At 41.8% G+C, this 27,504-nt stretch overlaps 1 protein-coding gene and 1 pseudogene across 7 annotated transcripts; both read left to right on the top strand.

The window, feature by feature from the left end:
• LOC150005645 (retinol dehydrogenase 14) lies at positions 1–27,504 on the top strand. 7 transcript variants are annotated; one of them, XM_090280167.1, is made up of 11 exons: positions 1–33; positions 1,824–1,913; positions 2,297–2,428; positions 3,022–3,159; positions 4,495–4,749; positions 4,894–5,106; positions 5,383–5,550; positions 7,184–7,313; positions 9,667–9,789; positions 10,191–10,375; positions 19,672–20,004. In XM_090280167.1, the coding sequence occupies exons 1-11, from the start codon at positions 1–3 to the stop codon at positions 20,002–20,004; spliced, it is 1,800 nt and encodes a 599-aa protein (XP_090136293.1). The 7 variants fall into 7 exon arrangements, with proteins under 7 accessions (XP_090136293.1, XP_090136292.1, XP_090136291.1 ...); XM_090280166.1 differs by having other exon boundaries at positions 2,246–2,428; XM_090280165.1 differs by having other exon boundaries at positions 2,246–2,428; positions 3,022–3,166; positions 4,496–4,749.
• Positions 6,172–6,271, top strand: LOC150005646 (U6 spliceosomal RNA; annotated as a pseudogene).

Genomic DNA, 27,504 nt, shown 5'->3' with positions numbered 1-27,504 from the left:
ATGAGTCAAACATCTCTGAAACAGAAAAAGAAGGTGAGTGAATTAAACATCCTAGAACCTTGCCAAAGAGCCAAGTAAAAGTAGCTTTCAGTCAATCGTTTATGCCTGGTGCCTCTCTGAAATAATCCCATCATTTCACATGATGACTACATGTAGAGAAAATGAAGAGGGGAGTAAAGGAAATGAAGAGAATGGAGAAGAAGGAGATGAAAGCAGATAGCATAAGTCAATCCAATAAGTCAGCATTTATTGAGTATATGCGCATATGTTTGTTGTAAGAAGTAAAAACACAGTTGCTACTTCTGAAGAACGCAGAGCCTAGTAGGAAAGAAAATATAAAGTACAGTGTAGCGCCCAGTAAAAGCATGTACAAAAGACACGCTACCACAGAGCCATGCTTAACTCTGGGACCTTCTCCCAGGTCGCACTGAGCTGGGTCTGAAGAATAGTAAAGAGAAGGAAATAAGGTGGTACACAGGCAAAGACAAGTCATTTGGGAAAGAAGAGAAATAGAGATAAAGTGTAGAGTGGAGTGTCATGCAAGTCGGAGGTAGACAAGATGCATTAGAAGGCTCCTGGTCTGTCTGTCCAAATGAATGAATGAGCACATCCAGAAATAAAGCATAATTATATTCATGTCTTATAATATCACTCTAAATAAATGGGGTGGATGGGTCTGGAAGTTAGGAAGATTTGGGGCCATGAAACCTGACCAAAAGCTATATTCTAAAAATGCATTCCCATGATGATCAGAGGCTTGGAGCAAGACAACGATAGCAGGCGTGGAGAAGAAGGATTGGGTTTAAAATATCTTTTGAAGTTACAAATGACAGGACTTTATGGTGATGGTGTGGGGTTGACGAAAATTTGTAGGATTAGTTCTGGGATCACACAGCTATGCCATTCTCTACTGTCACAGACTCCATCATTCAACTAACATTGGTCAGATTTTCCCCGAGTCGAAGGGGCAGAGCATAGAGAAATGACTAGGCTGCCCCCGAGCACCTTCGTCTAAGCTAGAAATTGAGCTCCCTTAACAGATAAAAAACACTAATCTTGATCTCATTACAGCTACCAAATTAGCATGAAACAATACAAATAGTGATCACTACAATAGTATTCTCTCAGCTGAAAATGAAAACAATAATTTGAATAAGTGTCCATGAAGTGAATTATCTTCCTGGGCTCTCCTCCACGGTCTCCCTATCGGTATGCTAATAAGAAATCCCTTTGCACTCTAGATGCTATGAAAAATTAGATAATATGAACAGAAGGCATGCTTGTCAATAGGTCCATACAGGATCTGTACAGGATTAAGGTCCTTGATTGTTAAAATCAGACTAATATCAGTGAGGCTTAGATCCACATAAAATTGGACCTATGATTTATTAAGAAAATAAGAGAAGTTTCAGTTCTGCATGGCAATAGTAAAAGTTTCATGAGTGACAATATTGAGCATAATGGACAGGGAGGTGGGGAGGTATTCTGTGTGAGCAACCTCACATTTAAATTCAAGTATTGCTAAACCCTGGAAAATTCTCCTACAACATATCCCATGTTGTAACTTTTTAAATAATAAATGCCTCATGCCTTGAATCTATAAAGCACTTAATTTCTACCTTAAAATTATTTATATAGTTCTTTGATGTGTTATTTTTGCGCATGCTTAGTAGAACAGAGCAAAAATAATGTCAAATTTCATATATTTTTGATATTGGCAAAGAGAGAAATGCTAATTTTAATTTATCCTTTTATTCCCAAGTCCCAGGTTTCTAATGCCCCTGAGATTAACATTAATAAACATTCTGTCTTTTCATATTAAGAATGAGTCTGGAACGAAATACTCAAGAGAAAGTCTAGAATCAGAGAAAAGACGGGAGTCTGAGAAATCAGGAGCTCGTCTGAGAACTCAGGTGAGCTGACCTCTTTATTGTTGGTGAGAGAATTAAAAAGCAGGAAGCATGATAGAAAATACTAGGGGGCAGGGAGTTCTGGGAGACCAAGCTACTGAGGTTTCTATTAAGGGACACCTGATGTCCCTTCATGGAGAGGCTAAGGAAAAGCTAGGAGAAGCTGGCCCCTGCCTTCCCTCAGTACACATTTCCACATTCACATAGAATATACGGTGCAGACACCATCACCGCCTCCTCTGCTCAGCCTGTGGGAGGAGACTGGTCTTTGTTCGAATCAGGGAGGGAAAGGGTGTCTGGCCATGGCATTGACTGTTTTCTGCACAATCTTTCAGATGAGGCGTGCAGTCAATCCGAATCACTGGCTGAGATGTTGCCACATGGGTGGTCACCTGGCGTGTAGACACTGCCTTAGTGCAGCTGAGGGGACAGTCCTTCTTGGCCACTGCCGCATAATACGCATTTACATTCACATGTGCCTGCTGTGGGAACAGGGCCAGCAGATCACCATGATCAGGGTGAGCAGAGATCAAACTACTGATTTTGTAGGGGGGTCACAGTCAGTCGGGGTGAGGGGAAGGATATGGGGCATAGAAACTTTTCCACTTGCCTCTCCATGGTCTCCTTCAGTGCCGTACCTCCCAGAGGGCTCTCGTCCCTCTTACGTAACTGCCTTTGAGTTCCACTGCAGCCTTGTTTAGGCACCAGCTGCCCTCATCTTTGTATTCTGGTTAAAAAAAAAATGGTGGCTATGTCTTTTTAGTGTCTGTTAACAGGCTTATCCTTAAGGGAAGAAGTGAGGAAAGGGAGGGAAAAATGATCAGCTCTACTAAGCATCATGACAGGTGAAAAACTATGAGATATCGGATTTGTGTCTTGGTTTCGAATGCTCTTCCAGGTGGATCCCCATTTTTTGCTTCTCAGAGAAGTGAGGATTGGGCCAGAGCTAGACTGGTACACATGGACCAAGACTGATTAAGGCTCATGGTGGCCAGGGATCTTCTCAATGCATGATACGATGTTTAGTCTGACATGGCTATTCTGTAGGCATATGCACGAGAGGGATGGGTGGTGGGGTATTACACCCCTGGGTCTCTTCTCTCTTCCAAAGGGATCACAAGAGTTATCATTGCCGAAGACAGATTCACGAGGGTACCTCATACGAAATCAGTGGTCGGGAACTTCACGAAGCCCATCCACCAGAGCCCCATCAGTAGATGAGCCCAGAAACAAGAGCACCGGTCTTAAGGTAGAGAGGGAGATGAGAGGATGGAGGACATTATAGCATAATAATAATAATAGTAAGAATAATATTGATGATGATGATGATGATGATGATGATGGTTAATGTTTATTGGTGCTTTCTACCTGCCAGCCTGTTCTACCTACTTTATATGTTTCAGCTAATCGAGCCCTCACAAGACACCCCCTGTGAACCCCTACTTTACAGTTAGGAAAAAAAAGAAAGAATAACTTGCCTAAGATTTCACATCAATAATGCGAATAGAGCTAGTTTATAACCCAAGGTTGCTACATCTATAAGCCATACATAACACTTAATGATTAAACTCTAAGGCTGTTCATTCCTTTTTCTTCATTCATTCAACAACTACTAAGTACTTAATTCTAAAAATGGGTGGTCAACAAAGAAGATAAATTGTTGAAGAGTGTTATGCTAAGCCTGGCCACATGAGAAGAAAACATTGGTTTTGAGATTCAGTTGTTGGTTGCAGAGAGAGTGACACACATCCAGCCACGGGGAAAACACGTGTTCCCACTGATCCATCTGTCTCTGTGATGACTCGCTCAATGCTCTAACCAAGAAAGCGCCTAGAACATGTGAAAGTGTCATAAAAACTGAAATAATACATGGATGCTTAATCATTTATTGCACATCTTAGTCAAGGAGTTTTTTTCTCTAGAATGGCTCCTTCCTATGTAGGAAGATTATCCCCTCCAAGTGAGCTCCACAGACACACACAGCCCTGAGGCGAAGGGGAGATTGGTTTCTCTGGCCCAGCGACCCTCCTGCAACCACCGCCGTAATCACGGGGCAAATGTGGAGCCAGATGTCTCCGAGTTGCTCTCTAGAGTCTTCTGGTGGGAATATCTGGTCTAGTTGCTCATGGGTTAACTGGAGGTCACAGAGGGAGGCAGGGCAAGCAAGGTTCCTTATTCAAGCCCACCTGGAGGTCTCTGGGCAGGTATACATACAAATGTCACAGGACAGAACTTTGCAAACTGTGTGCCATGTGCCTAAGAGCAAGAAAGAGGGGTCTGTGACCTAGCTACTCAAAAAAAAAAAAAAAAAAAAAAAAAAAGTGAGGTGCTGATGGGGATCTAGGGGGGAATGAAAGCAGAGTGTATCTGTGTCCACTTAACAGAAATATCTAATATCTGGAGCCTTGGGATGTCTAAGTCCCTTTAAGTCCCAGTTAAAAGAGCTGAGATGAATAAGGAGCCAATTAAGGGCCAGGTACGGAACAGAGGAAAGAGGACAGGTCCTTCTCCTCGACTCCAGCTGGAGATGGGGACAGGGATGCCAGGTGAGCTTGTAACTCAGACGCCCGTTTTCTTGCTCCAGGTCCCCACAAGCTCCACAAGCTCCCAGGAGTCATCCACCTCCCACAGCCAGCGAGACTCCACGCAGGAGCTGCCCACGCAGGCCTCCCCACCTACGCCACCCGTGCCGCACACACCCTCAGTGTCTCTGGACTCGAGTCCTCCCACGCCTCCGGACCCCCAGCCCCAGTCCGAGTTCCGGCGCAGCACCAAGATGCATGAGAACCATGAAGCCTGGGCGCACGGCGTCATGCGGGAGATCCGGGACTCCCGGGACATGCGGGACTCCCGGGACTTGCGGGACGCCCGGGACATGCGGGACGCCCGGGACATGCGGGACGCCCGGGACATGCGGGACTCCCGGGACTTGCGGGACGCCCGGGACATGCGGGACTCCCGGGACTTGCGGGACGCCCGCGACATGCAGCAGCGAGAATATCTGCGCACGCCCCCAGGCGAACGGAAATCCTATGGCCAGCGCAGGACCAACTACTCCTCCCAGCCGGACCACGACTGTATGTCTGACCTGGCCCGGCACCACCGGGAGGAAGAGAACGACGACGACGAGGAAGCCTACTGGTCGTCCGTGAGGACACTGTACGAGAAGAACCCGAGCTGCTCCCGCCCCCGGCCGGTGAGCAGGACCCGCTGACCCTGGGGCCTGGGCGCGCCCCGCTGCTCGGCCGACCGCCCTAGCCTCTCCCAGGATGCCTCCTCTCCGCGCTGGAGGGAAATCCGGCCCAATCCTCCCTTCTGCTGCCCCGCGGGGCGCAGGGGAGGGTCCCAGGCCTTGGCTGTCTCCAGCATCCCAGTGTCCAAGCTAGGGCCCAGCTGTTAGCTTCCCACCCTGCCCGTTCCCCACCCCTTCCGGTTTATGTGACTGTCGCCCCGTTGGCACCTCTGTCTGCAGCCGAAACCCAAGCATGCTGTCACCGTCGCTGTGTCATCCCAGGCTCTCTTCAACATGCTGGATGGCAGGAAGATCTACGAGGAAGAGGGTCTGGAAAAGTACATGGAGTATCAGCTCACCAACGAGAACGTCATCCTGACCCCAGGGCCTGCCTTCCGCTTTGTCAAGGTACCGTGCAAAGCTGTGCTTGTCCCTAGGTCCTGGGTCACGCCTGGGATCTCATCCAGCTGCCTTTATAAACCCTAATCCTCCTTTGCCATTCTTGCCCTCTTAGCTGACCTCACGTTAGCTCATGCTTTCACAGAGGTTTCCAGACCAGTGGGGGAGGGCCTCCAGCCCTGCATTTGAGATGCTGAGCTTTCCTGAGTGGAGTCCTAACCCTGAGACCTGTAACACAGACACCGTTGTCCCCTCCCTAGAAGGAGCGGCAGCCAGGAGCAATGAGTTTACAATCGCAAGCTCTAGCAGAAATTAAATGCCTCCTTAAAATGAGATGGAATTCATTTTTGCTGCTTTTGCCCCAAACATAGCATATTAAAAAAAATGTTCTTGGCACTTAGGGGCATAATTTTAATAAAGAAAGGTTCTCTAAATTCATACAGAAATATATAGCACTTACAACTGTGAGCTTCTATAGACTTAGACAACTGTTAGACAATAGCATCATAACCAGGCAGAAACAAATGACCCTCCCCCAGGTCGGAAGTAAAAAGTACTTATAGGGCCTGGGAGGAGCACAAGAGGAAACCCTCCACCTGTTCTTAAGACTCCTGTTTAAAAATAGACAAAGCGCTGCTTTGGCAACACATGAGCTAAAGTTGGAACAATACAGACAACATGACCCTTGTGTAAGCTTAACGTGCAAATTCATGAAGCATTCTATGCTTTTCACAATAAAAAATAATTCTTAGCTCAAGTGCCTATCAACAAACGATTCGATAAAGATGTGGTCCATATATACAACAGAATATTGCTCAGCCGTATAAAAGAATGAAATCTTACCATTTGCAACAACATGGTTGGACCTAAAGGGTATTATGCTAAGTGAAATAAGTCAGACAGAGAAAGACAAATTCTATATGATTTCATTTATATGTGGAATCTTAAGAACAAAATAAATGAGAAAAAAAACAAAACAAAAATAAACAAACTCATAAATAAGGGTGAGGGTAGCCACAGGGGCAGGTGTTTGGGGAGCTGGGTGAAAAGGGGGAAGGAATTAAGAAGTACCAATTGGTAGTTGCAAAACAGACACACGTACATAAAGTACAGCAGAGGGAATAGTCAATAACATTGTAGTAAGTATGTATGGTGCCAGGTAGGTACTAGAATTATCGGGGGAATCACTTTGAAAATTACATAATTATCAGACCATTGTGCTGTACACCTGAAACTTGAATAAAATGATATCAAATACCAACTGTAATTGAAAAATTTTAAAAATCAGATGATCAAGAAAGGTAGATCTTACAAAACAAACAAACAAAAAAATAGACAAAGCATAAAAGGACTAACCTGATCCTTCTCTCTTCCTACCCAACAGAGCAAATGCTAGTAGACCAAATGTAACAATTATCAGATAAATATCCCTATATATTCACTAACAATTAATTGAAATCTGTGTGTGAGAGGCATAAAACGCAGAAATGAATGACATAACGCCACCTTAAAGGAGCTATAAGCTCTCAGTGAAGAGCCTTCAAAGCTTGAATTTGACACTGAGGGGATCCCGTCCCTCCAGACTCCCAACGCCCACCTTGCCTGGCCCTCTTTACAAAACGCTCGTGTTTGTGACCCACAGGCCCTGCAGCACGTCAATGCTAGACTCCATGATCTGTACCCCGATGAACAGGACTTATTTGATATTGTACTGATGACTAATAACCATGCCCAAGTGGGACTGCGGCTTATAAACAGCGTCAATCACTATGGTAAGTAAAATAAATACCATGTGGAAGAACAGCTCGCTGCTCTGGAAGAAAGAAGCCATGTTATTTTGCTAACTGTGGCCTAACTAATGCAGTGTCTTTGATACTGACACCCCCTTCTGAGTGAGGAATGTTTATTTGCCTATGTCAGAACAAGAGAGGCCATGTTCATTTTTAACTTCAGCACAGAGTTGGGCCCAAAGCTCTGGACTTAACTTGTCAAGTGTGAATTTCAAAGTCTTAATCCCAGGTCCTGCAATATATTTCTGTTTTATGTTTTTCACTTCTGAACTCGACTTCAAGGAGCCGTCAACCCAGGGGCTTTCACTGTGTGATCAAACTTCTTGCTCACCACAGATACATGTGAAAGGTTTCAAGGTTTTCACCTCTCCTTTCCACTCTTAAAATCTGTTTCTCCCTGGCTGCTCTCCCACACATCAAATCCAGACTCATGCCAGCAAAACTGTCTTTATTACTTTACATGGAAAATTGGATGAACTCTAGTCTCTTCATAGCATTTCCATCAAAAGTGTAGGAGACTTTAAGAGACAGTCCCCCTTCTTCCTGTTATAGAATAATCTGACTTTTTATTGGTGGAATTTTAGCCTAGTTTCCTAGGTGACATCCAGTTTTATGGGTATGTCAAGCCAAAATAAGACATAAATTCAGCACATTTAAATTCTTGGTTTAAACTGGGCATATTTATATGTAATGAAGATACATTATGAGTTTAATATTATTCTAACTATAAAGCTGATGTCTTACTGTGACATATTTTAAAGCATGTTTGCCTTTCAAAAATGCAGCCTTCATAGTGTTATGACATGAAAAGAGTGTATATAAGAGGTGCAGCACACACAACTGGCATAGATCAGTTACTCAATTAAGTACAGCTATTATTTGATCTAGTAGGCAGTTTAGGTCTACCTATCCCTCACTACATTGAGCTTGTAGTAGCATTAAAAAACCGTTATTTACCTATTAAATCTGCTAATTAACTGATGGAGCCCAATCTTTTCATACGGTCTTGTTCATAGCATAACAAACAACCTTTCCCTTGGAAGAAGAGTTACTCACTTGCCTTCTCTGGGTATTGAAGGCAATTTGTATATCTCTCTGCTATCATCTTTGTTACATTATAATTATCTGTTTACAAGCCCAGCTCCTCAGTGAACCGTTACCTCTTTGAGAAGACAGACAATGTTTTCACCATTTCTAAAGCCCCAGTGCCGTCACATAATTTCTGATCATTAATTTAATATAATTAAAGATATGTAGAGTACAGTTTTGTGCACTTCAGTCCAATGTTGGCTTAAATAAAAGAGTGAGAGTATTTTGTTAATACCACTACAAACACTTGCACCTCAACTGTTGATGGACCCTACATACTCCCTTGGTCCATACAGGTGATGGACTCAAAATTCTGCTTTATTATTATATGCAGCTACCCAGTTTATGCCTATCTACAAACACTTTGAATGGGTACAAATCTTATATGCATAATGTTATTCTTTACTTAATTATTCACACATTGCTGAACAATGTTTTGCTTTTATAAATGATCCTGCACTGAGACATTTCTACAGAAATCTTTATCAGACTTGCAGATTATTCCCTTGGAATAATAAACCTATTAAAAGCTCCTGAAATATTTTGTCAAATTACTTCTGAGATAGTTTGTACCAATTTATACTTTCATCCATAGTATATTCAGGTGCTTATTTTATAAGCCTCTCACCAACATCTAGTGTTGTTGTGATTTTCTTTCACATTGTTGTTGATTTGAAAGGCATTAATGGTATATTAGTGTTTAGTCTGCTGATAAGTCCACTTAAAGTTTCAAGTCAGGGCACAGAGACAATGTCAGACATCTTGTTGTTGTTTTTAGAAAATTGTTCCATTCCTAGCACCACTTTTTGTTACTGTTGTATTGTCCCTGAAGAAATACAGACACGGTACTTAAAACAGAGCCACACTTTAACTCGCTCTTGCGACAAGTGAGGAGGCTGTAGTTGAAGGACAAGAGCCAGCATGAGCCGGGGGACTTAGACAAGACTTTAGGTCTGTTTCCATTTCTGTAATGAACATAATAATGCCTGCCACAGAGTTGCTGTGAAACTAAGTTGGCAAGGTCAGCGTGGATGAACTTCATAAATTATTCTGCACCAAACTCACCTACTGTAATATAAAACATTGGTGTTAAGAAGGTAATTTTCATTTTCCAGTATTGGTTCTAAGAAGGTAATTCTAAAACCTCAGTAGGCACTGAGTTACTCTTAAGGTAAATCTCATGCTCATTTACAGTAAGTATATTGTCTTTTGTCTCGGACATAAAATCTTTCTTGCCCAATAACAGGCTTACTGATCGACCGCTTCTGTCTGACCGGTGGGAAAAGCCCCGTTGGCTATTTGAAGTCATATCTTACCAACTTGTATCTTTCTGCAGATTCTGAAAAAGTACAAGAGGCAATAAAAGAAGGTATTGGTTTGGTTTTACCCCAGTAGTTAATAGAGAGAATTACGCTCATGGTTACTTCCACTGGGCTTCTCACATTTCTGTGGCTTATGCCCTTGTTGGATTTTCTAAGGTGTTTCTGCAAGCGGCAGCCCTTAAGTTTGTCTTTTGGAGCTTTGACCTTTCTGGAAGTGGACATCCTCAGTGATCTTCTTATAACCCATTTTACACTTTCTCATTTCTTATAAAAACGGAGGCAGTGCATAGACAACTGTTTTGAGATGGGCAGTTATGGAGAATAGTGGAGTCATCAGGAAATAGCTAGAGGAAATGCAAGGTCTGGGATGGCTTATTATTTTTTTAATGGTAGAAACTAAATATCATGGCCCTGAGAGGAGTATTAATCAGTCCCCATGGCCTCCCAGGGATTGCTGCTGCAACAATGTTTGATGGACCCAAAGACATGTCTTACTGTGACACACAGCTCCGTGTGGCTTTTGATGGGGATGCTGTCCTTTTCTCTGAGGAGTCTGAACATATTACCAAGGATCACGGGCTGGACAAATACTTTCAACATGAAACAGTATTTGACCAGAAGGCTCTTGCTCAGGTAAGTTCAAGAAGCTCTAATTAATTCTGATCTGCTGATTTCCCAATTAATATCAATATTTGTCCATTGTGATGGCTTTTAGATTATTTTTATCATCTGTGATCCTTTGCAGTTTTCCCCCTGTCTTTTGTGAACTCTTTATTTTGAAGCCTCTGTGCCTTACTTTAAAAAAAAAAAAATTCAGCCTTCTTTTATCTAGCCTTTTAGGAATGTCTCTATGATCTTATAATAATGACTTCACCGCCTCCAAATTATGAGTAACAGGTCTTACAGCTTAGCGATAAGCCATTCCTACATAACAGGTTCTCAAAATAGTAAGGTCATTTCCAGTAGGTCAGTAAACATTTGTTGAACCTCTTTGTCCATAACCTCAAACTCAGTGAAGGCATTGCTTAATTGAGAAAATCTGCAAAACTGACAGCTGGGGATGAATCAAATAATGAGCCTTAAACAAGTGCAAAGTATGAAAACAACCGCATCAAGATGAAACTGTTTGGGAATCAATCCACGAACTTAGGTTGAAGTGCTTAAATCATGGTATGAAATGAACAAAACCTACAACTTCTGAACCAAAGGAAATTTGAAGAATCAAAATGTTCTCTCAGCTGAATCTGAACTAATGGATCATTCAGTTTTAATAGTTTTAATCTATGCCTCTTACCAAGAAATTTAATTGACTCTTTCTTCAGATCTTCTTGAACTTAAGATAAACAAATACTATTTTTCTTACACATATGAAAGCATGAAAAGACTAATTTAAAACTGAGATGCTTGACTAACTCGCCTTACATTGCAGCAAGTAATATTTAAAGTCTCTGTGTGTGTACGTGTGTTTAACTTCATAGTCCCGTCCTAAATAGCCCCCTCCGGAAGACCTGCTCTCTCTTATGTTATGAAGTTGTTCAGTATTAACAAAGTTTACTATTGAGAAGAAAATCATTTCTTATATTTAACATATGTGTGCTTTGCTGAAAATTCAGAGCCCACTGTATATTAGCCTTTAAACTATTACTGAAATGTGGAAGATCTCCAAAAAAAAAAAGAACACACAAAGAAACCTTCAAAAAAAGAAAGAATTACTTCAAGATAATCTTAAAATACCACTTTCTCATCCCAGGTAACTAATTCAAATTTCTTTTAGATTTTGCATTTACCGGTTATTCTCTGCATTAAAACACCTAAATATCCCATTAAACAACTGAAATTGAGAAGCCCAACACTAGTTATTGCAGGAATACCCAACAAATTTCTATTAATCATACTTGCTGTCATTGCGCAGTAAAGTTACCGTTTTTGTTTTTGTTCTGTATTCTTTAAATGAAAAAGGGAGCTTTTCGATAAGGACTAGGCTTTATCCGATGTGTTCCACTGGTTAGAAAGTTATGAGGTGTGATTCCTATCCAAGGCTTCCTAGTATGTTGGTCATGGGATTTGGTTATAGCGAAGTCCCAGTTGCCTCCTGTAGAGGAGATCTGTCTGAGTTATCATCATACGGGACATCTGGGGAGGGTTCATTTGGCCACTCAGTATGGCTTATGAGCCTCCAATGTGGTACCATGACTAGTAACGGGTGGCTCCTGATTTGACCTCCTCCTCGTCTCACCATTCTGATAGTCACCTCCAGGTGTCTGTGTGTGTGAGTGTTATCTGTGTCTCTGTGTGCTTTAATCAGGGTTTGGGGGGTATCATTTACATACAGTGTCATTCATCATTTTTAGTGAGTGATTCTCAAGAGTGTTTTAGAAATGCATACAGTTGTGAAACCACAATTAAACTCAAAATACCCAACGTACAAAATTCCCTTATGTCTCCTTGTTGTCATTCTTGGTCTCGTATCTCGAACCACTAACCTGATTTCTGTTCCTGCAGTTTTGCCTTTTCTAGATGTCATACAAATGGAACCACACAGTATACAATCTTTTGAATCTGGCATATTTAGCATAATGTATTTCAGATTCATCTCTGTCATTCCTTGCATCAGTAGTTTGTTCCATTTTGCTGCTGAGAAGGATTCTGTCCTGTGGATGTGCCACATTATCTTTATCCATTTCCCTGTTGGAGGATACGTATTTAGGTATTTTCAGTTTGGGGCATTTAAAAATAAAGCTACTGTAAGCATTTGCATACAGGGTTCTGGGTAAACACAAGATCTCATTTCTCTTGGGTAAATACCTAGGAGATGGATTACCAGGGCACAAGTCAAGTACAGTATTCCCTCACTTATCGCGGGTATTACATTCCAGACTCCCCCCCCCATGAAGTAGGAACCTTACATTTATTCTACACTCTTAAACCTACATAACTTTAACAACATACGTATACAGTACTGCAAAATCCCGTGATAGAGCGAAAACTCTGGGATAAATAATTAAATACAATATTTTAAAATATTCCATGATACAGTGAGGCCGCAGCAAGTGAACCACGATATAGCGAGGGACTACTGTATATGTTAACTCTATAAGACACTGCCAAACTCTCTTCCAAAGTGACCATACCACTTTGACTTTCCAACAGCACTGCCAGAGAGATTTTGTTGCTCTGCATCCTTGCCAGTATTTGGGACTGTCATTTGCTTTTTATTTGCTTGTTTGTTTGTGTTAAGCTATTCTAGTGGTTACATAACGGTATCTCATTGTGGTTTCAATTTGCATATCTCTAATGACAAGTGATACTGACCATCTTATCAAACGTTTATTTGCCATCACATGTATTGTTTGGCAAAAATGTCTGTTCAAATCTCTTGCTCATTGTACTGGGGTGTTTGGGGGTTTTATTATTATTGAGGTTTGAGCATTCTTTATATATTCAGGATACAAGTCCTTTACTAGATATGTGTCTTGCAGATATTTTCAGTTAGCCTGTACTTTTCTTTTCATTCTTGAAATATCTTTCAATGAACAGGAACTTATAATTTTGAAAAAATTCAATTTATCAATTTGTTCTTTTTTTTTTGAATTGTACTTTTAATGTTGTATCTAGGAAAGCTTTGCCTAACCCAATGTCATGAAAATTTCCTCCTATGTTTTTGTATAAAAGTTTTATAATTTTAGGGGTTTTTTTGGCATCTGACTTATTTTGAATTAATTTATCTATTTGTACAAAACATTGGTTAAGGTTCATTTTTACTGCTTTAGGTATACCAATATTACACTGTCTTGATTATCATAGTTTTATAGGTAGTCTTGAGTTCAGGTGGTATGGGTCCTCCAAATTTATTTTCCAAATATCTTTGGGATATTCTGATTCCTTTGCATTTGTATACAGATTTAAGAACTAGCTTGTCTGTTTTTTGTGATTGTGTTAAATTTACATTTTAATCTTGGGAAAATAGTTACCTTAACAACATCAGCTCTTGCTACAGGCCATTGACCTGGTACATCTCTCTGTTTATTTAGGCCATCTTTGATTTCTTTCATCAGTGGTTTATAGGTTTCAGCACATATTTTGTTAGATCTATTCCTAAGTATTTCATAGCTTTTGGTGCTATTGTAAATGATACTTAAAAATTCTTAATCACCAAGTTCATTATTGCAACTATAAAGAAACACAATTGGTTTTTGTACAATATATTGCCTTGCATCCTGTAACTTTGTCAAAGCCACTTGTTAGGCACAGTAAAATTTTTATAGATTTGAGATTTTCTATGCAGACAATGTTGCCTATGAATAAAAACTCTTATTTCTATGTTTCCATTCTGTAGGTCTTTCATCTTTCTGGCCTTATTACTTTCCAACAGTATTACACCACCTCACGTATCATGTAAAAACTTACAGTGCTGTACGCTCACGCTCCCCCGTCTGTGTTTCGTGTCATGGCAATACCTTTACTTTCACTGACACCATAAACTCACAACACCTTGCTACTATTTTTTAATTTGGGTAATCAGTTATCTTTAGAATGAATATGAATAAGACAAAAACAGATCTTTTGTATTCATCTTTATTTTAAACATTTCCAGAGATCTTCATTTCTTTACGTAGTCAGGTTTCTCCCTGGCAGCATACTCTTTCAGCTAGAGAACTGATTTGCTGTTACCAAAAACTCTTTTTTCATCCACCTGAAAGCTATCCTCCATTTTGAAAAATATTTTCTTTTGGCTGCATATAGCTTTCTGCACTTATTATATTTTTCAGCCCTTTAAAGATACATCTTCATTGTCTTCTGACTTGCATAGATTCTGAAAACCAATTGTTTGAAACTCTTATCTTCAGTCCTCTGTGGGTAATGTGTGTCTCTTGTTCTCCGGCTGCCTTCAAGATTTTCTGTTTGTACTTAGCAGGTTAAACAGGGTTATGTATGTGTGCATGTCTGTGTCTGTGTGTGTTTCACAGCAATTCAATGCTCTGCTCTTTTTAGCCTGTTATTTTTTTTTTCATTATTGCCTGTTATTAGCCTGTTATTTTTTTCCTCTATTTTCAGCTTGAATAATTTTTATTGAACTATCTTCAAGTTCACTGATTCTTTCCTCAGCTATGTTAGGGCATTTTTATTTCTGTCATGTAATTTTCATTTCTAGCTTTTAATTCAACTCTAATATTTACCATCTCTTTGCTGAAATTACAAATTGACTCATGCGTGTCATCTACCTTTCAATTAAGATACTAATCATAGTTATTTGAAATTCCCTCTCATTTATGACATCTAGATCATTACTGATCCTTCTGCTGTTAATTACTTTCTCTTGGAAGTTGCTTGTTTTGTTCTAGCATAGCCTCAGCATTATTTGATTAACTTTCAGTAATAGGGTGTAGACAGCAGAGGTTTTGGTAAACAGCATTTCTGCCTGGTTAGAGGCATGTGTCCTCTTCCCATAAACAATCAGTGTGATGGATTGAAGCAATTAAGTCAGGAGTTTGGCAAGCTGTGCATTTTTTATTGCTGCCATTGTTACCCTCACTTCACCACAGGCTCACTCCTCAGGCAGGGCGCTGGGAGGTCTGTCACGTGCTCCTGTGCCACTTTCCGCTGTAGGCCTTCCCTCTGTGCCTGTGCCCCAGACATGGTCTCCATGTTGTCACCCCTCTCCCAGATGCTGCTGCTTGTCTCTGCTTGGTGATGGGGGCTGGGCATGCTGTTGTCCTAGTTCATCCCAAACCTAAGGCAGTTCCTGTATCTCCCTAGGCCGTAGGGGCGCCGTGTCATCATGGATCTTGCCTTTCCTCCAGCGACAGGAGCTACCTAATGATCTGGGTCGATACCAGCCCCCTGTCCCTTTCTCAGGAGCGGAGAGGTTTTCCTTTCCCCATCCCTTGTGGTGGTGCATCTTTACCTGTGCCCTGGGGAGGGGAGGAGGGTTAGCGGTGTGTGAAGTCCTTTTTTCACGGTTTTCAGATTTTCGTCCCTTGGGCGATATGGGACAAGGTGGAATGTCCGTCTGGTCTCATGGAGGCAGCTGCTTCTCTCCTCCAAGCCCACACCACCGAGGACTGCATTCCTTCATCTCCCGCCCTGCCTGCAGACTTCCTCACAAGCAACTAGTGAGGTCCATGGGGAAAAAGCCTGCAAGGGGGTGGGTATTTCTTGTGTCTGTAGCTTCCAGGACTTCCGTGCTCTCATTAGCCCATACCTGGGCTTTATCACTTTGTTCTCTAAAATAACCTGAATTTTTCACACTTGCTTATATGGTATCTGGTATGTCTTCCTTCAGTGCTTTACCAAAGATGTGCCTGTCTGTGAATCCCATCCGTTCTTAAAGCTACCTTAGACTTTTCCTTAGATTTTTTCCCCTTAGATTTTATGTTAGTTGGTTGCCCTGGTATCTCAGCTTTCTAATGGGCTCAAGAAAAGTTATGTTTTTTAGACTATCTGGCTTTTCCTTATTGTTAGGATATGAGTAACACTCTTCCCAGCTGTGTACAGATTCCAATGTTTTAAATCATATAGCCCCTCAATAAGGTATTTTTGAGTAACTTTCCCTCATAGTTCTATCTTTTTATTGGTAAATTATATACTTAAACTACTATACAAATATATAAATTATATAACATACCCAAAAATAATAGTAAGAAAGGATGATATGGACACCAAGTTTTAATATGGTAACGGAGACTGACCAGTCTCCATTTATTCCCTTTGGAAGGTACTCAAAACCAGAAGGGAGAACTGTGTTCGCCTGGGTTTCAAAGTCAACCTGTGAGCAAGGTGACCTCTGCCAACAGTCCCTATACCCTCTTTGCTGCTGTTGCCTTCCCCCCAGAGAAGTTAGTTTCTCACCTATGTGTGTGGTCTTTCACCTTTAGAAGTAAATTTTTATCTCCCTTTTTTTTCCTGATATATATTGCCTCTGAGAAAGCAAAACTAAATAAATGATCCACATCGATAATCCATGTTTGCAGAAAACTATTTGTTTCCATGACAACAGAGAAGAAGGGAGATTTGGGATTGTGCAAACAAGTCAGTCTTACTATCCTTGACCTTCTCCTGAAGCCCTCTAATGGTTCCTAGGTTAGCCAGTCCACTTCAGTGATGAGTAATAAAAAGAGAACCAGCACAGAACGTATGCATAGATACTGTAAGAAAAAGGCAGACAAAGAAGAGAAAAATCTGATAACATGAAGAACTCTCACTGAAAATACTTGCCAAAGTATATGTGAAAGTTATGACTAAACACTTACCGTGACTTTTAAAACCTTAATAAGGCAGTGTTATAATGTGGAAATGCAAGCATAGGAAAGAGATGATAAAATGTTAAATGGCAACACTCTGGAAATGAGTAGAATTAAAAAATAATAACTTAGGAAGAAAAAAGACGAACTAAATCACAGGTAAAGAAAACCCAAAATAGGCATAATTGGAATCCTTGAAGAAAAACACTGAAATTATGTTCTGGGGCGGGGGGGGGGGGGTTGCATGTGGTAAATATAAAGATGCATATGTATATAAAATATAAATCAAGAAAAGATCCTGAATTACCAGAAGATTTTCATTATACATTAAACTATTAAAAGATTCAAGGGCACATATGTAATAGGGAAATAGAGGAGAATAATCATGGGACATGCCCTAGCGAAATTATTTGACGTCAAAGATGAAGAAATAATTCTTTGGGCAACCTGCACATACAAGTGGAGGGGGGAAAACCATCAAGCTGTTCTCGTTCTTCTCCACAGCAACACTCAATAGTGAAAGACAGTGGTGCGCCACTATTGGGGGGAATGCAGACTGGTGCAGCCACTGTGGAAACAGTATGGAGGTTCCTCAAAAAGTAAATAAATAAGTAATAAAATTGCTGGGCCTTATGAGCCAGCAATTCCACTTCTGGGTACATATCTGAAGAAACCTCTGAAGAATATATGCACCCCTACGTTCATTGTAGCGATATGGAAGCAATGCAAGTGCCCATCAATAGACAGGTGGGTAAAAAAGCTGTGGTAGGTTTACACGACAGACTATTATTCAGCCATAAAAAGTAATGAGATATTACTTGGCCATAAAAAAAGAATAAAATCTTATTTGCAATAGCATGGGTGGACCTGCAGGGTATTATGCTAAATGAAATACGTCAGATAAAGTCAAACACCATACGATTTCACATACATGTGGAATCTAAAGAATAAAATAAGTGAACAAACAAAATTGAGACAGGCTGGTAGTTGCCAGAGGGAAGGGGGTTGGGGAACTGGGTGAAAAAAAAAAAGGTGAAGGGATTAAGAAGTACAAACTGGTCGTCACAAAACAGTCATTGGGATGTAAAGTGCAGCATAAGGAATATAGTCAGTAATATTGTAGAAACTGTGTATGGTGCAAGGTAGGTACTAGAAATATGGGGGTAAATACTTTGTAAAGTATATGATTGTCTAACCATTCGGCTGTGCACCTGAAACCAATACAAAATAATATTGAATATAAACTATAATTAAAAATAAAGTTTTTAAAAGATTTAAAGAAAAGACTTATAATATCACTACTTATAAGATGATATGGAAAGAATTTATAATCACAGATTCTATATCCAGCCAGCTCATTCAAGTAAAAACAGGTCAACATTTGAGAACATGCACTATTCTCAGGGACTTTTATTCCATAACATGTCTTGACAAAACGAGCACTAGAGGACATATTTTGGTTAATTTGTAGATGACTAGAAACACAACGGCACAAATGGGCCTAGAATGTATTTAATCATAGAACCAAAACTAGAACAACCATAGGGATTAGGGAGCAGAAAAGAAAGTACATATTACATACCCTTATATAGAAATTATATAGCTAGAAAACTGGAAAACCGTGGAGCAAAATGGTCTAAGGAAGAATAAGTACGCTGATATCTTCAGTTACAATAGCTGATCAAAGGATAGAATGCAAAGCTGATAAATAGACATAGACTCTTTCATAATGCAAATGTAAACAAGTAGAATTGGAGAACTGAAGAAGAAACAGACGATAAGAAAAAGGTAAAGAAGTACCCTAAATTCATTATTTCTCATTGTAAAAAAATAATAGATCCCGGATTTTAGAAAAAAACAGAGCACTAAGGGTACTATACAAAAGTTACAGTTATAAAGGGAACCAATAGAATGAAATAATATAAACTTTGTAAATCTTAGAAGAAACATATACACACACGCACACAGAAAAAGACACTTGTTGGTGAACACTACTTTAAAATTTTAAACATGAAAAATGCAGTAAAAATCATAACACAGAACCATTACCATGTATATTTGTAATACCAATAAATATAAATGTCCTCAAACTTGACTTTTGTTTTAAAAATGAAGACTTTCAGATTGGATCACATGGCAAAATCCAATTCTGTGCTCTGCACCATAGAGCTACAGCTAAAACTAAGTGTTTAGAAAGATTGAAGATAAAAGTATGATGATAAACAAAGTATTTGTAAATATAAGACAAGGCTGGGTTAAAGCCAACAAGGCATGAAACAACCTAAAAGAGTATACTTTATAAGGTTAAAATGTGCAATTCACAAAAAGCAAATTGAAATAGTGCTTCTGACAATAAACTGAACTTTATTTAAAGTATTCCACTTGCCATCAATAGTTGATGAGTGTTGCCTTGGTTTCACTTTTTAATAGAAACTCTTAAAAATATTTGCGTTTAGACAGTAAATTTTATGATCACTCTACATTTTATTCAAGGAATGCAAGGATGGTTCCACGCAAGGAAATATATTCACATTAATGCAAGGAGTTTCAGCATTGTACCATCTACTTTATAATACTGCATGCAGTGTTATATCCTTTCATAAGCTATTATAAGTCTCTGCTTTTTCAGCATTCCCTTCGTTTGTTTCACCAGATCACAGCTGTGACATATATATGTTCCTTTTACAGGGTCCTCTGAAAGGCTTTCTGGAAGATTTAGGCAGACTGCAAAAGAAGTTTTATGCCAAAGACCAACGGTTATGTTGCCCTATCAGGACCTACCTGGTTACAGCCAGGAGTGCAGCCAGTTCAGGCGCTCGAGTGCTGAAAACCCTTCGCCGGTGGGGTCTAGAGATAGATGAAGCCCTTTTCCTTGCTGGAGCCCCCAAAGGTCCCATCTTGGTGAAAATACGGCCCCACATCTTCTTTGATGACCACATGTTCCATATTGAAGGGGCACAGAAATGCGGCACCATCGCGGCTCATGTACCTTATGGCATTAATCAAAAATTGAACAATTAGAGATGGGGAGGAGAAATAAAGCAGTCAAGTCCGGCATTAGAGCAGCCACTTCTTGTGGATCTCCAGGGTAATTAGGTATTTCAGAAGACTGGATCTCAGCACTCAGTTCAGTTGGAGAGGTTTTCTTTTGAATTTTTTTGAAAATGTTTTTAACCTTTAAGCGACCTTCAAGCTACTTGTTTTTGAGGTGTCAATGCTGTTGAATACCATCACACCTACCTTCGTGTGTAAGTTATAATGATGACTCTTTAGGCTAAATTTAGAACCCATGTGCCTAGCTTCAAGGGCTATGTCACAGTCTACCAGGTCTTACAAAACAGTGCCCATTTTGGGATGTCGGTAATAGAATTGTTACAAATCATCATTACAGAATAGTGGTCTTCAAAGGTAGAGTAGGGTTGAGTACACTCTTGGAAATTAGAGCTTTTTAGTAGTCTGTTACCTCTATTGAGGAGCCTTAAATCCATGCAAAATGAAAATGTCGCTCCACCTGGAAATGTATACCAATTCTGACACCAGTCATTCAGAAATACATCAGCTGAATATCCATACAGGGCACTTTCCATCTAAGGCGCGCTCCAGACAGAACCATCTAGGAAGGGTTTTGGGAAGCTTGTTTTGTGGGTTCATTGCCTGTGAACAACATTTTTGAAGTCTCTGGCTTATGTGGTAAAATAAGCCTTGGACACAGCTTCAAAATGTGGCATGAAATGTAGTGTCCTGGATTTTCACTGTGAACATTCATTTGTGATTTTTGTTTTGTTTTTTAAAACATCCATTGAATATTAACCATAATCTACTCCATGATAAGGCACAGTAGGCAGAATATTTTCATGCTACTTCATTTTCTCATCAAGTCAAAGGTGTGTGATACAATATTGTTACCCTTTTTTTTTTAATCAGTGAAGAACCTAAGACGTAAAAAAGATTAAGTGGCTTGTCCAAGAATAGCGGCTAATAAATAGTAGGACTAAGAGTCAAATTCAGGTCTTATTTACTTCAAAGGCTAGATTTTTTTTCCCTCTATGTCCTACTTACAGCTTCCCAAACTGAGTTGCTCTTATTAATTCCATGGCCATAGGAACCATCCTGAACAGATGAGTCATTCCATTAAATTCTATGATTAAGCTGCACAGAAGTCACATAACAGGTCTGGGGCTTCATCTCTCCTGGTTCTTTTACCCCCTGCCTCCATCCGTCTGACTGCACCTACATATGCACTTTTCACCCTGGCTCTAGTTAAAGACCGCTGCTGGCATGAATCTTTTGATCTGCTTCCTAATTTGATGTAAGCCAGTCCAAAATATATCCGTCACGACACTTAATGAGTACCTAGTGTTTTCTATGCATTCCCCGATTGAAGACTACAAGCGAGACGCAGACACAAATCCCATCCTTGAGGAAATTTAAAACCTTAACAATACCATAGAGGAAGTCAAATGTGCAAACTCAGAGAGCCAACACTAGAGGGCTGTTTGTTCTCAGTGCCAAGTGAGGGTCACCCATGAGGTGGAAGCGGATATCTACATGGGCTCAAAGTGGTCAGGAAATGAAAAGTACTGAGAGGGGCTTTGAAGGAAGGAGCATGGATAAAACTGAAGAGCGAGAGGAAACAGATGTGTTCCAGGCTCAGGGAGCTTCAAATTATAGTTGGAGGAATAAAGGCCCACCAGCCCCAGTGGTTTCTGTGCCTGGTATCTTGTCTCATCCCCCGTCACAGGGCTCCTGTGACCTCTGCACTTCATGTTCAGCACTTCTAAGAAACGTCCTCCTGGCTTTCTTCCCCTTCCCTCTCTGTATTGTGACTTTCGTTGCCTGTTAGATCCTGCACTAAGGGAGTGGGGGAGAGTTTATCAAACTCGTACAGGGATTTATTTCAAACTATACACGTTGTGTCTCTCTTCCCGCCATGAAGATTCTAGAAGGGGGCTGGGGCAGCGGGGTTTTGTGCGCCAAACAGTGAGCTCCCTAGTTCGCTGTGACTCTGAACAGGGCACGGGGGCTGGCACATATTAGGTGGGTGAGTAGACGCATGAATGACCACAAAAGTAATTTGGTCTCAGGTCACAAAGTCGGCACTTTGGAATCGAGTCCATGTGCAATAACCCCGGACATTTCTGAAGCATGTTCCTTCCAGTGGACAGAGCACTTCCCCTTCCATCGTTACATTATGCAGGGCATGGGAGGTGCTCGTGGTCTGCTCAGAAGTCTTATGATTACAGTAAGTGCAAGCTTTTCCTACCTTGTTTTAGCCAGTGCCAGATGGGACCATTTGAGGATGCTTTCTCTTCCTACAGGGACCAGATCAGAATCACCTGGGAACTTATCAGAACTTCAAATTCTCAGATCCCAATTGAACCAGTTGAATTCGTAACTCTGGTCCTGGGGCCCTGAACATTTTGTTTGTAAAAGCCTTTCACGTGATTCTGATGTGACGCTCAAGTCTGGCAACCGCTGGTCCAGGCTATCTCCAACCGATTCCTGTTGCTAAGTTCTTAGCCTCATTTGTGGAGGGGGGAAAGAGCCCTTCCGCAGGTTTCGGTGGGCAAGGACAGTTCTCCAGAGGGTGAAAATAAATGGGAAGGAGGGTGAGCAACTCCCACGAGCCCCGAACAGAAAACACGCGAAAACAGCCCTGAAGTGCAGGATTTGTAAACCAGCCTACAGAGGAATCTGCAAATTCGCAGTATTCAATAGGCATTCACATGTGGAAAGCACCACCACTCTGGGATTTCCATGGGGAGGAAACGCAGTCGCCAGAAAACCTGGGACCTGTGCTCACCCTCCGCTCTCGCTGGAAGCCGGTTCCACGGGATCACCACGACCCACGGCGGGGTCCTCTTATAACCAATCAGAGGCCCACGGAAGGGAAACTACAAGTCCCGGCATGCCCCACGCCACGCTGTCAGGGACCACATGCCGGGCCCCAGAGGTCTTCGCGGGCAGGTGGCAGCGTCAGCCCACGGGGCGCAGGGACTCCGGAAGTCCCGCGTAGGGGGCGGTGGGCCCGCGTCCGGGTGGCTATGGCAGTGGCCATAGTGGCGGCGCTCCTCGCCGCAGTGGGTGGGGCCCTGTGGCTGGCAACCCGGCGGTTCGCGGGAGCCAGCGGCCAGCGGCTGCACGGAGGCGGGGACGCCGGCCTCATGCACGGGAAGACGGTGCTGATCACGGGCGCCAACAGCGGCCTGGGCCGCGCCACGGCCGCCGAGCTGCTGCGCTTGGGGGCGCGGGTGATCATGGGCTGCCGGGACCGCGCGCGCGCCGAGGAGGCGGCGGGGGAGCTCCGCCGCGACCTCCGCCAGGGCGAGGGCCCGGACGCCGGCGGCGTCGGCGAGCTCGTCGTCAGGGAGCTGGACCTCGCCTCGCTGCGCTCCGTGCGCGCCTTCTGTCAGGAGATGCTCCAGGTGTGGGCGCGGGGAGCCAGCCGCAGACGCGCGCGGGGTCGCGGCGGCGGGGCGGGGCCGGGGGGTGTGACCTTGGGAAAGACTGAGGCTCAGAGCGGAAACGATCGTTTGGGATGGAGGGTTGCCGGCTGGGAACGTTGGTAGGGCAGTCTTCTCTCTTCCAGGTAGAGGAGAAAATAGGCCCAGGAGGAAAATCAGCCGTTGTCTGAACATTGCCTTCAGCTGGTGAGGACGGCCAAGGAGATCAGCCAGGTCTCTGGGTCGCCTTTCCTGTGTCCAAAGCGAATCTGCACCAAGCCGGCTCCTTTCGGAGAGGCGGAGGGCATTTAGGGACAGTTGCCGGCCAAGGACACTGGAAGTGTCCCCCCCGCCCCATCCCCCCGCCGGGGTAGGAAGTTTAACGCTCTGCCACCAGGGGATTCATTAGCGCCATCCGTAGCCACACTCGGTCCTGGTTTCCAAAATAAACTGGAGCTTGGAGTCCCAGCGGCCACGTGCTCTAAACAGGGACAGAAATACATATATATACACACACACATACATACATACATACATACATACATATGATACCTAACATTTTATTGAAGGTTTTCTCTGACTAGGAGCTGTTCCAAGCATTTCAGATACTTGAAAAAATATTTTTTTCAATGTAACGAAAGTGCCCTTGGCTGTTATTGTCACGGAATGCTCAGGGCAACCCTGTGAGGTAGGCATTGTTAGCCCCATTTTACAACATAAGGCAACTGAGGCACAGGTGGGCTGAGCTGATTGCCCAGGATCTGCCCCCAGAGCCCTTGCTTTTAACTCCTGGACTCCTGCCTGCCGCCTGCCATGGCAGAGGATTTCTTTGTTTCCATGGTAAGCATTGCACTGACGGGGTGTCCTGTGTTCAAACTGAGATGGGAGGCTTTCCTGCAGCGGGCATTCACAGGAGTGAGATTTAAAGCTTGCGGCCTAGGAAACGGGATTAGGTGAGATGCAGTCTCTTGAATCCAGAGAAGAGGCTCCTAAACTTCCTATTTTTTATTTATTTATTTTTTTTGTGATGTCCTCAGGCCAAAAGAAATACCTGCCAGTTTATTTATATTAAGTAATTAGATTCAAAGAACCTGATAAGTATTGATGTCATAACAACTTAGTAGCGGTTTTTAAAAAATAGTACACAGAATGAAAGGAAAGGTTTATTTCATTCTTGCGTAACCATAGTTGCTATGAGAAACGTGTACCTGTTGTCCAGTTCGGACTTTGGAATCAGACTGGACATTGCCACCCTCCTTTCTTGTTCGACATTGATTTTTAACGTCGTGCGTGCACTTGATTACAGCAACTGCTAAAAACAGCGTTGCAAAGGTGTGACATCATCAAAGGGAATCTAGCACAATATCGCGTTGAAGCTGTGAACCACCTGGAACTAGTAGTTTATGAGATGTTGAGCAGCGTATCCCTTTGTTTCTCTTGAAAATTTAAAATGTTCCAAAGCACGCTGGGAGTTCTTTGTGATTCTCCTGATGCACAGTTTGAGAGCTGTTGCAGATCTAGAGAGGGGTTTTATTTTGGGGGGGTGGGTGGAGGGAGTTGTTAGTTTTTATGTCTACTTCATTATTAGGTAAGACAGGTTAGAAATAAGAAATAATACTCATAAGAGATGTCAGAAGCATTAGAAGTGGCTCTTCCCGTTTTTCATGAAAATAGTAGATGTGGCTGAATAGACTTCTCATTCTTGATACGTGTGGTATTTTACTACTTTGGCCACTTAGGACAGAACCACTTAAAATTAGGAGATAAAGAGGTAACTAAGTTGTCCTTGCTTCTAAGTATTAAGTTCCTTCCTGGTTCTCAAGTTCAGTGACCATAACCAGAATTTTTGAGAAACAAAATGGAAATGTAAATTTCCCACAGGTTGGTATTCTTGGCATTTATGTCATTTATCTCCTAGAATTTAAAAAAATAGTAGATGATAAAGTCTTAAAATAACACAAGCCCAGCAGAGAATGATGGCTCAGAAATGATTAATACAAGAAACTCTTCCAAAGGATTACTGAAAAAGAACACTCCTTTCTTTCCCCCACGGGTGAACTTTTGCCTTCCTTTTGAAGCTGACTATTGGAAACGCTAAAGGTGCTTAGACAGACAGAATGAGCAATAGTTAATCCTCTGACGGGTAGGCTTTGATACAGTTGTGAAATTTAACACATTTTTCTTTTCACTTACACTTGGCAAAAGGGCCAGTGAAATTTGAAATTTGACCTCAGATTAATGTAATCGTGGATTCATCACTCTGTCTTTACACCTGGAGCATGTTGTACATTTATTTTTCTCTGCCCATCAAAAGAGACAGAGAGGAGCCAGGAAAGGCCTGGGGAAAACCAACTTATATGAGTTACGGAATGAAAAGACTTCCCTTTAAGGACAACCTCAATTTTAGGACTTTAATCTGGTCAAAGTGCCAAGTTCCCAATATATAGTCCTCCTAAGTTGGGGGCCCCTCGAAGCCTGAAAAGAGGTAATTTCATATAGGGAAGAAAAACTGTGACTTGTAGTCATAGTAGAGTTTCAGGCAATTGTTGGTCCTAAGTCCTATTCATCTCCTTTGCTGTCCTTGTGAGCCTTAGTATTTAGACTGATTACGTTGGTTCTGACATTTTTTATTACCTGCACAATTTTTAAAAGTATTTTCTTTGATTTATTCATGATGTTCTGTGGCCTTAATTTGCATCCCTGACCCACTCTATTGCTTGTCCCAGTTTTAAAGAAACCACTCAGAGTTGCTCCATCCCACAGTACCATTCACCCTTAGGAAACTACACAATAAAGCAATCCTAACTTGCCTCTGGTGATACTAGTGGCCCTGGGAATAAACGGTGCTGATCTGTCTTCTGCCGTATTTCCACTCTCTAGCTCGCATTGACCCTCTAGCTATCATTTGAAAATCCCAATTAGAAAACCAAACTGGCTTACTAATTAAGAGCCCGGGGCCCTTAGGAGCCCTACAATACTGGACAAATTGCCCAGCTTCATTGCTTCTGTTTACTTGTAAGCTGCTGACAGTAGATGAGATATCACGTGAAAAGGGCAAGGCCAGGCCGCTGATAAGCATACAAGTCTTGTTTAGTTCTTCCCTTGGTCGGTTATTGAAAACGCATGGAGGCATTTTATAGATTTTTAGTAGTTTGTAAGAATTTTAAAGCATTTGTATTTTAGGTACGTTTAAGGCCCGTGTCCATAATTCTGCTGTTCTCTTTTTGACCTTTAAAGGAAGAGCCTAGACTGGACGTCTTGATCAATAATGCAGGGATCTTCCAGTGCCCTTACATGAAGACCGAGGACGGGTTTGAGATGCAGTTTGGAGTAAACCATCTGGGTCACTTCCTACTCACTAACCTTCTCCTTGGACTACTCAAAAGTTCAGCTCCCAGCAGGATTGTGGTAGTTTCTTCCAAGCTTTATAAATATGGAGACATCAACTTCGAAGACTTGAACAGTGAACAAAGCTATAATAAAAGCTTTTGTTATAGTCGGAGCAAACTGGCTAACATCCTTTTCACCAGGGAACTAGCCCGCCGCTTAGAAGGCACAAATGTTACTGTCAATGCCTTACATCCTGGTATTGTGCGGACTAATCTGGGGAGGCACATACACATTCCGCTGCTGGTCAAACCACTTTTCAATTTGCTGTCTTGGGCTTTTTTCAAAACGCCAGTAGAAGGTGCCCAGACTTCGATTTATTTAGCCTCTTCACCTGAGGTAGAAGGTGTGTCAGGAAAGTACTTTGGGGATTGTAAAGAGGAAGAACTACTGCCTAAAGCCATGGATGAGTCTGTTGCAAGAAAACTCTGGGATATCAGTGAAGTAATGGTTGGCATATTAAAGTAGGAACAGGAAGTGTGAGAGAGCCATTTAAGAAAAAATGGACATCACTTAATCGTGATCAGGAATGGTGTGGCTTGGTCACTTGATACTTGAAAACATAATTTTGGTTTTATAATAATACTGCTAAGAGGTACATGTGGATAGCTTGAAGTGATGAAAAGTTATATTTTGGAGAACAAAATTTCAGAAAAGATGTATAAGTATACAATAAACATTAATGAATAAT

This window comes from Furipterus horrens, unplaced genomic scaffold (assembly GCF_987537825.1).
Source record: "Furipterus horrens unplaced genomic scaffold, mFurHor1.1.pri manual_scaffold_6, whole genome shotgun sequence".
Taxonomy (NCBI): Eukaryota; Metazoa; Chordata; class Mammalia; order Chiroptera; family Furipteridae; genus Furipterus; species Furipterus horrens.
The sequence above is the reverse complement of the archived record's forward strand: the minus strand, read 5'-3'. Positions and strand labels throughout refer to the sequence as shown.